The sequence below is a fragment of the Solanum tuberosum genome, unplaced genomic scaffold (assembly GCF_000226075.1).
Source record: "Solanum tuberosum cultivar DM 1-3 516 R44 unplaced genomic scaffold, SolTub_3.0 scf00548, whole genome shotgun sequence".
Taxonomy (NCBI): Eukaryota; Viridiplantae; Streptophyta; class Magnoliopsida; order Solanales; family Solanaceae; genus Solanum; species Solanum tuberosum.
In genome coordinates, this window is record NW_006239470.1 from 85,502 (window position 1) to 95,248 (window position 9,747).

The 9,747-nt window shown below is 31.8% G+C and overlaps 1 protein-coding gene across 3 annotated transcripts; it reads right to left on the minus strand.

Moving 5' to 3' along the window:
• Positions 1-819: 819 nt before the first annotated feature.
• On the minus strand, positions 820-6,818 carry LOC102597523 (putative inactive methylesterase 20). 3 transcript variants are annotated; one of them, XM_015304406.1, is made up of 4 exons: positions 6,401-6,817; positions 5,860-5,991; positions 1,739-1,794; positions 1,157-1,237 (listed from the first exon to the last, which is right to left on the minus strand). In XM_015304406.1, exons 1-4 carry the CDS (start codon positions 6,767-6,769, stop codon positions 1,231-1,233), a joined length of 564 nt encoding a protein of 187 aa, XP_015159892.1. In that variant the 5' UTR covers positions 6,770-6,817; the 3' UTR covers positions 1,157-1,230. The 3 variants fall into 3 exon arrangements, with proteins under 3 accessions (XP_006365366.1, XP_015159892.1, XP_015159891.1); XM_015304405.1 differs by having other exon boundaries at positions 1,169-1,237; positions 1,700-1,794; XM_006365304.2 differs by lacking the exon at positions 1,739-1,794 and having other exon boundaries at positions 820-1,237; positions 6,401-6,818.
• Between the last annotated feature and the right edge of the window lie 2,929 nt (positions 6,819-9,747).

Consider the following 9,747-nt stretch of genomic DNA (forward strand, 5'->3'; position numbering starts at 1 on the left):
TTTATATATATATTGTAGTGAAGTATGTCTAATTATATAGTTTCTCCTAATTAGAAATTCCAACTTATTGCTTTTGACTTATTTTTATCATTTTAACTTAAAACCAATGCTTATAAACACTTTTTAAATTTTTCCAAACACTTCAAAAGTGCTTCAAATTTTTATTTTGGCTTAAAATAAGCCAATCCAAATAGATCCTAGTCTCCAACTTATTCACTATGCTAAAGAGAAATTTATATTGAAGAAAAGTGTTCTTTTGGTGAAGTTTTGGATTCTTCAACTAAGTCAAAATTGTTTGAGTCATACAACGTGGATGAAATGTTATATCCTAGAAAGGACAAGTCAAGAATTATATTATTGAATATATTAAAATTATACAACAATTGACTTGAATCTCCCTAAAGAGAAAGATATCGATGGCTCAACATAAATATTTTTTTATTTAATTTGTGTCCATTTTATTTTCCAAATGTAATTATGATATATTCACCAAAGTATACAAGGTCTGAAATATCTAAATTATCCTTAAAAGCAGCGGGATATTCCAAGGAAGAGGTTTGACAATTATCGTAAAGATTATATATAAGAGTTATTCTTTTTAATCTTCTTCTTTTCTCTATGAATAGTTAGTTTATTTATGTATTTTCATCCCTATGAATAGTTGATTGTGGAGTTTTGGGCCACCACATACAATACAAACAAATGCATGCTCGATAAAAGAAAGGACAATCCCGGTATGATTAATAATTCCCTTCTTTTATTAGTAAACAATAGTATCGAAATCAAAAATTTCATTGAAGGTGTGTTCAAGAATCAATATAAACATACGAAAAGTAATTTGTAATCGATATACTTTATATTGTTTTTTTATACATACAATATAATCTTTCAACGAATGGTATTTAACTGACAATATGACAGCTACACTACTGATAAACAGGATGAAAGATCAATGATATTTTTGTGAAATCATAACAAGACAAGAAGAAAACTCCCTAGGTTTAGAGAACATGACCATGTGGTCTGCATCGTGAATCATGTGGACCTCATTTGGTGGATTATTGTTAATCAACCACCTTTGAAATTGTTCTTCCTTGAGTACATTGTCCTTATCACATACAACATAAACACGACGAACACAACCATATTTCTCTTTTGAAAGTGTAGTGTTTGTCAATAGGATTGACTCATCGAATAATGGTACGGGTCTCACCAAATATGTTGCAAGAGTTAAGTCCTATAGAGTCCCAAAGACAACAATTATTGAGTTCTATCATAATTTATCAAAAAGTAGTTGAATCATTTGTCATATTAGATTAATTGAATATATCATAATAATGCAAATTAAAGTTATTCAACATAGAATACGCGAATTATTGGGGTATGATAAAGGACATTTATTAAATTATTATTATTATCCTTTTGATTGTTTTCAAACTATTATTACTAAAAAATATATAGTAGTTAGGAACTCATTAAATGAAGAGTAAATATAAAAAAAAAATTCAACAGTTCTCTTAAACTTTGAATAATTTACTTATTTTGAACTATGAAAAAAACTCGACAGTTCAGTTAATTAATTAATATGGACTAAAGGAAGTATAGTTGATGATTAGGAAGTAGAATTGTAATACCCTAGTACAATAGATATATTGATATTGAGCTATATAAGAACTATCTATGTGTGTGAATTGTTAACCTCATAGAATCGGATAATTCCAATAATGAAACACTTAACCGAGTTGTGACTTGTTGCAGGCAAAGAAGGAAAAAGATGAGCCAAGCATATAACACCTAAAGAAGGAGAAAATATGTTCATCAATCAAGGGATGCAGAATATATTCAAGATAGCCAAAATCATCAATCAAGGCAAAGAAATCAAAAAGGAAAGAAGTCAAAACACACTACATAAAGAGGGAAAGCCATGTGTTGTACGATACACAAAAGGAAAACAAATAAATCAAGATTCCAGCATTCAAGGAACATATCAGTCAAGAAATATCCAAGACCAAGCATTAATTCTAGCATCTGCCTAGGATGAAGCAAATCAACAGAAGATACGAAACTCCTTCAGTCAAGGGACACATTCAAGATAGCAAAGATCAGCCAACATCCAAAACTACAAAGGAAGAAATCGAAATCAAGGGATGCATTCAAGATAACAAGATCAACCAAGACTCAAGACCACAAGAAGATCATCATACAAAGGAAGAAATCGATTTGCTTATGCTCATATCTGATATGGACATGACTCAGCAAATCAATCAGAATAAAATCAAGGACTCAATCAAAGATCCTTGATTCAAACTCCCTTGGGTTTCCGTAAAAGAGCAAAGTCCTCCAAAGCTATATAAACCTCTCTTAGCCATAGTTGTGAAGTACGCACTTCACTTGAACTTATATTGTAATCTTCTTTTATCTTTCATAAATTTTTGTACACATTCTAGTGAACATTTGAAAATAAAAGAGAAAGAAAAATCTGAGTGTAGGTTATACAAGTAGAGGTTGTGTCAAAGAAGAAGATCTGATTTGCATATCAGACATGTCTCTCAACTGTAACATTTTGTAACACCCAAGTTCTCAACAAGATCTTAAGGAAACCATTGTAACCCAAGAGGACGGGACATAGGCACCACATCGGTGTTCCGAATTAGTATAAAACCTCTTTGTGTTACTTACTTACTGCATTTGCTATTTCTATATATCTGTTTTACTAACGTGCAGGCCAGTCAACTGACCATTACAGGAAGTCGACTGAAGGAAATTTTAATTCAACCCCCCCCCACCCCCCTCCCCCCTCTTGACTTTTCATGAATAAATTGAGAAAAAAAACATAAAGTATTGTATTTTCACACTCAGTATTGTTCTATAATTCTTTTCAAAGGTCTATGTATATTTTACTTTCTTTAGATTTCACTTGTAAAATTTCATTGAATATATTATTGTTATTGTACGATGGGTAAGATATTTAACAACTATAGGTAAAATTAACACACAAAAAGATGTAAAGATTTGAAAGTGAGGGAAAATAAGTGTATAGTAGTTTTTTACTTTTGGTTGAAAAAAAAGAGTTTATAGTTTATACATAGTCACCTCAAGCATGGAAAGGAAAGATGCTATCTTATGGCGGTAAAGAGGTTCTTCTATCTAGTGTTCTTCAAAGCACTCCCATTTATACCTTATCTGCTATAACCCCTCCTATGTGTGTGATTAAGGAACTTCATAGGATTTTTGCTAGATTTTTTTGGAGTAACAAGGAAACAGGAAGGAGCAAGCATTGGTCTGCGTGGAATAAAGTTTGTTTTCCAAAGCAGGAAGGTGGGACTTGGTTTCAGATCTATGTTTGATGTCTCTCAGGCCATGTATGCTAAGTTGTGGTGGAGGTTTAGGTACACAAAATAAATTTGTGGTCCAATTTCCTTTTGGAATAAATATTGCAAGAAGCAAATTCCTACTCTTGTTGAATGAAAGGGGGATCTCAAATCTGGAAACATATGCTAGAGAACAGGGAGATTATCGAGCAGCACTTATGGTGGGAACCAAAGGGGGGTACTTCTACTATATGGTATGACAATTGGTCTACATTGGGACCTCTTCACCTACTTCCTTTAGAGAGTCAAACATGTCATCCTATGAAAGATATTGAAGAATTTCTAACAACTGATGGCTGGGACTTTGAAAATATGAAGAATTATGTTCCAGAGTATGTGGTGAATCATGTCACACTGAATTTGTGTAATGTTAAGCTAAGTGGACAAAGTGATAAACCGTGGTGGACTAAAACTTGCACTGAAAAATTCAGTGTTAAAAGCGCTTGGGAATTGTTGAGGCAAAGAGAGGACATCAATGATGATTTTAAACTTTTATGGATGAAAGGATTACCTTTTAAATTCTCCTTTCTTACTTGGAGAATTTGGCAAGGTAAGGTTCCTGTAGCTGTTGTCATGCATTCATGGAATCATAATATTTCTCAATTGTGCAGATGTTGTTCTATCCCGGAGAGAGAAACAATTGAGCATTTATTTCTAAAGGTAGAAATTGCATCTATTGTATGGAATTATTTTGGTAGAGCAGCAGGCTTGACTGGCTCATTTGTTCAACTGAAGCAGTCAGTGAAGAAATGGTGGGGTGCAAGTGGAAATACAAGATTAAATGTGGTATTTCAAGCTGTACCTATTGTGATTCTATGGTTTCTATGGAAAAGGAGAAATACTATCCTTCATGGAGGTTCTTATTCAGTTGGTAAAGTTAAATGGGAGATCACTGACACTATTTTGAAATTACTCAAAGAGAGATTTAATTGGGACTTCGGTTTCCAATAATTGGCCATTGTTAATAGCATCTCTAGAGGGATACAAAGCTAACCACATCAGTAAGATTGTTAGATGGTTCCCTCCTCCTACTGGTTGGCTAAAATGTAACACGGATGGGGCTTCTAAAGGGAATCCTGGACCTAGCTCTGCAGCGTTTTGCATTAGAGATCAGAATGGGAATTTTCTGGCTGCTAAAGGAGTTAAAATGATTGATTCTACTAATTTAGTGGCAGAAGCAAGAGCTATTAGAGAGGGATTGATGTTCTGTAAAGAGAATAGATTGACTAACGTACTGGTAGAGACAGACTCTCTAGCAATGGTTAATATCATAGAAGGGAGGTGGGAGATTCCTTGGAGTTTGAGTTTGGAGGTAAACACTATCAATAAGCTAATGAGGATTGTCTCAACAAGAGTACAACATTCCCTCCGGGAAGGAAATACTCTTGCTGATTTTTTAACTAACTTGGTTTTTATTTTTGCAGGTGGCTTTCAATATAATCAATTCCAGGAACTTCCAAGTGAAGTCAAAAGAATCATTAACTTAGACAAAGTTGGCACTCCTCATATAAGAAGAAGATCCACAGATTAACTAGAAATCATCAAACTCTTAATTATATCAAAGAAAGGTGAAAGTAAACAGTAGTCACTTCTCTAGAAGGCAAATAACAAAGTCTGAAGAAATTTCATATGGTTATAGCATCATGCACCTGGTGAGAGCTTTAGGGTGTCCTTTTGATGCTAAATCAAGACTTGGTTGAGTAATCCTAGTAAGTTGCTACTGTCTTGAAGAGGATCCTTCTTCACATGTATTAAATGTACATAATATATTAGATCTCAATTTAGAGATTTTGCCCTGTAATTTAGTTTTTAGATGGTGGTATTAATCTCCTTAGAGATTCAACCCATCAGAAGCTAGATAAAGGGAAAAATCTAGATCTTGAGAATCTAACTTCAGGTTCTTAGTAATGGAGGAGAGAGCTTTGGTTCTTACACATTGTTGAGGTTAGAGTTGGAAATGGAGAGGCAATAGGGGTCACTTACTGTGTTTTGAGGACTTTGACATGCTTTTTCCAAGCTCGATCATGGATTTTCCTCTTCACTAAGGTATGATGAAGTTGAAAGGAATGTACGGATTCAAGAGGTCAACTACAACAACAAATAAACAAGCTTATCAACGGAAAAAAGACGAAGTGGAAAGGTTAGTTTTTCCCCTGTTTTTTCGTCTATGATTGGAGCAGTTTTGCCTCTTGAAGAACAAGCTTTCGGACGAGTTAGAGGTGAAATGGTCGATTGACAGGTGGAGATGTGGATGAAGTTTTGAAGAGGACAACTCTTCACTTTCCTCTTTCCACTTTTAGTTCTGTCCAGATTTTAATTCTTTTCCTTTCTAATTTCTCTTTATTTGTTTGTTTATTGTTTTCTTTATTTCCTTCCTTTATTGATTGGGCTTGCTGACTTGGGCCTGATCATTTGATGTATATTGCTTTTATTTTGATTAATAAAATCTGGCCCTTTGGCCTTTTAGTTAAAAAAAAAAAAAAGTCACCTCAGGAGGGGAGAGTTGATAAAAGTTGGTTGCTAAAACTTTAGGGCCAAACACAAGAGAGGTTGGGCATTTCTCCAGTCCGTTGTTGTACACAAATTCAGTATCCATATGTGATTCCACTTGTTGATTGTACTGTCAATTTGCAAAAATAAAAATAATGATTACTAATATTTTGTATATTAGACATATAATAGCAGTAATATATGAACACATAAAAAGAGTTAAAATTGTCTTTGAACTATGTGAAATATATCACATATATCCTCCGTTATTTGAATAAAAAATGTCCCCATCTTTATCCCAAGAGATCACAGATATCTTAAGAGTAACAATTCAAATATTTAGTCAATTAGGATTCCCACTAAATGATGAGTCATTAATTCTGACTCAATTTATAACCCACCCAAATCCATTCTTGCTAACTATCGCTATTGCGTAGTTTAATGAGATTAGCATGAAATTTTTGGTGTTTAACTATGAAATTTTGTTCCTTATTTTTGAGTAGTGTTTGCATATAGAAATTAAATTCATTTGAACAAACCTGTTGGCTAAGGGCTACAAAATTGAGGTCAGGACCAGGCATGAATGCTGTCACAAACACAGCCACAACAATCTTGTGAGGGAACTTTTCCATGGCAAGAGATATATTGATGCCACCCATACTATGTCCCACTAAAACAACTCTTTCTTGTTGTGGCAAAGAATTCATAAATTCCATCAATGGTTCATTGTAATCAGCCATTGAATTGAGATCTTCAACATGTTTTGGATTAATTCCAGAGGCAGCCATGTCAAGAACACTAACTTTGTGGCCTTCACTTCTTAGAATTGTCACAACTTTGTACCAACACCATGCACCATGACAAGCTCCATGAACTAGTACAAAGTGATTTTTATTACCCTTCTCCATTTTCCCTCTTTTTCTTGAAGAATTGTGTATATGATACTTTTCTAACTATTGAGAGGAATTTATAGTGAAAGAAAATTATTTTACTTAGCTATAAATTATTTAGAAGGAATAGTTGCTCTTTTAGTCCCTTCATTCTTTATGAATTTTGACTTTGGTCCATGTGATACTCCAATATTCGGATTTAATCTTGAATTTACATAGGAATTATGTTACCTTTTCATTATTTCTAGAACAATTTTACACTCAAATATAGAGTGACTATACAAGTTTAATACGACTTCGATTTTAATTTTTTTTAAATTTAATATGGAGTTTAAAAGAGGTATATATATATATAATGTTAAACTAAAGATATGTGGAATGAGTCAAAGGTTCTTTAATTTGAACATCTTAAACATGTCATATGGAAAGTTAGATTAAAGAATAGTCAAAAAAGAAAAAAAAATTCTTTTTGAAATTGAATAAAAAGACAAATAAGAAAAACAAATTAAACTAAAGGAAGTAAAACAGATGAATAATTAAATATAATTAATACCCACTTTCTTTCCATTTATGTGACAACATTATGACTTCAACCAAGTGTTCTTTAAATATTTTGAATTACAATTAATTGTTATATATATGCCTTAAAATATTTGTTATGTAATTTTTAAATATGTAAATTTTTATTTTTCAAAAGATATCCATGTGCAAATTTATATCGAAATTAGAATATGTTGGCCCTTCCACTCCAAATCTTGCCACGAATAAAATGTGAAACGGAAAGTAATTCATTTAACTTGTGGAGAATCATGAGTAAAAAAGATCACAAATACACAATTCACTTCATTGTGCTTAAATAAACATTAACAAGATTTAAATTAAACATTTATCAACATTTAAAGGACTCTCAACGCAAATTTTTCTTTTTATTGTTATCCACATTTAGGCAATCACATCAATTTGGAAAAACATGGATGACATGACATGAAACCAATATTTTGATGTGTCCAAAGATTATAATCCATTAATATTGTATCTCTAAACAGATATGTTGTCTCTTGCACCTTGATTTGTCAAACATAATTTATTCTAGATTTTACTCACTTGGAAATAATCGACATTCTAGGTACTGCTTTTTTTTCTGTATTTTTAAATCTTATAATCTTAAATTAAAAATATGTGTAGATTGTAGTACTTTAATTAAGGACATGTTTGGTGTGATGGTGTTACAATCCAACCCATCTGGCCATACTTAGTGGCGTACGCAGAATTTTTAGTAAGTGATGTCGATATTTATAAAAGAAAAGTTAAAAATTTAACTACCAAATTTTAAAGTAAGTTACATCCTTTTCTCATTGGCTTAGATTAGTTTTAAACCTTGAGTGCAATACTAACTAACAATCTTTTTTATATATTTTGCAAAAGAAATGCTTACAAACCACATTTTTTGGTTATATTTTGCAAAAAAAAAAGTTTCAAGATGAGGTTTGAACCCCCAACTTAAACACCCAACGCAAACATAGAACCAACACGCCATTAGGTTACTTCTATGAGTTAGTGTCATTTTATTAAATATATAGCTTTACACATAATATATATATATACTAGTGGTTGATTAATTATGAGTCTTAAAAGCTCCTTCATATCAATCATCAAAGACTATAATGATATTTTAGCTTCTTCCTAATTTTCCACTCCTAAACTAATTAAAATCGACTATTTCTAAGTTTCATAGGTAAAATCATTCAACACTTGTATTAATCAACAACTAGACAACAAGGAAACTTCCAATATGCAATATTTTCGAAGTTCAACAATTTTAGGTTCCAGCTAGCTAGCCTTTTCACAAGATTGGGACTAGAAAGATACTTGGTATATATAAATAGTCCAGCCACCACCTATAATTTTAATGAAAAATATATTTTGTTTTTATTATCAGGTACAAAATAAGGGTATTCAATATTGTTCGATTTGAATCTATTTTAATTCCATCTAAAAGAAAATCGAACTAATAAAGTTAGTTTGTAAATATTGGAACCAAATCAATAAGTATTCAATATTGTTCGGTTTGAATCTATTTTAATTCCATCTAAAAGAAAATTGAACTAATAAAGTTAGTTTGTAAATATTGGAACCAAATCAATAATTAAGTTGTTATCCCTAGCTTTAGATTTTTGTAGGTTCTATTTCTTTTTTTTTTTAGATATGCGATGCTATACTTCCAAGCACATATATAGTAGAGTACGTGGCTATATTCTATCATCGACTATACAAGTTGATGAAAAATGAACTAAATATGTAATCAAGTTATATATGTACCTTCCTCAAAAAAATCATGCGTATTGTCAAAAAATTTAGCTATCTTCAACAAACTAAATAAAACTTCTTATAATGATGTTTTTTGAGCAACAAATTAATGAGTTATGATTTATCAAAATACATCTTGATGATAATTTAAATTAAATAATGATTAATAATTAGGTGATTCAAAGATGAATTATCTTAGCCATGAAATTGATGTTTGGACACATCAAAATCACTACAGTCTACAAGTGAATATGCAATTAGCTACGAACTTTATATGGGAACCTGAATTCATATATCAGAGTCAAAATTGTCTTTGAATTATGTAAAATAGACCACTTATACCTTTTACATTTTGGGATAAAAAATGCCCCTGCCGTTATCGATCCTAAGAGACCACAAATATCCTCACGAGTTAACACTCCAAATTTTTAGTGATGTGGCAAGCCACGTGGGACTAATCCTTCCACCTAAGCGTTGCTAACTAGGATTAACTTAAAAAAACTAGACCTTTCGCGGCACAAAAGTCGCCACGAAAGCCCAGAATATCACCACTAAAGGTTTTAACTGATTTTTAGCATTAAATTCCGATTTTGTGTTTTTTCTTCATTATTTTTAGAAAATCACAAATAATATCGATCAAGAAGGAGGTTTAAGAAATTGTATGTTTTATTCTGATGTCATATTTAAAT

Excerpts from the sequence above, each read along its gene's own strand:
- LOC102597523 (XM_006365304.2), bottom strand. The coding sequence starts at position 6,769 with ATGGAGAAGGGTAATAAAAATCACTTTGTACTAGTTCATGGAGCTTGT. Across the intron at positions 5,992-6,400 it reads TTGTAGCCCTTAGCCAACAG|TACAATCAACAAGTGGAATC; the intron begins GTTTGTTCAAAT and ends GCAAATTGACAG. Across the intron at positions 1,238-5,859 it reads ATCAACTCTCCCCTCCTGAG|GACTTAACTCTTGCAACATA; the intron begins GTGACTTTTTTT and ends GGGACTCTATAG.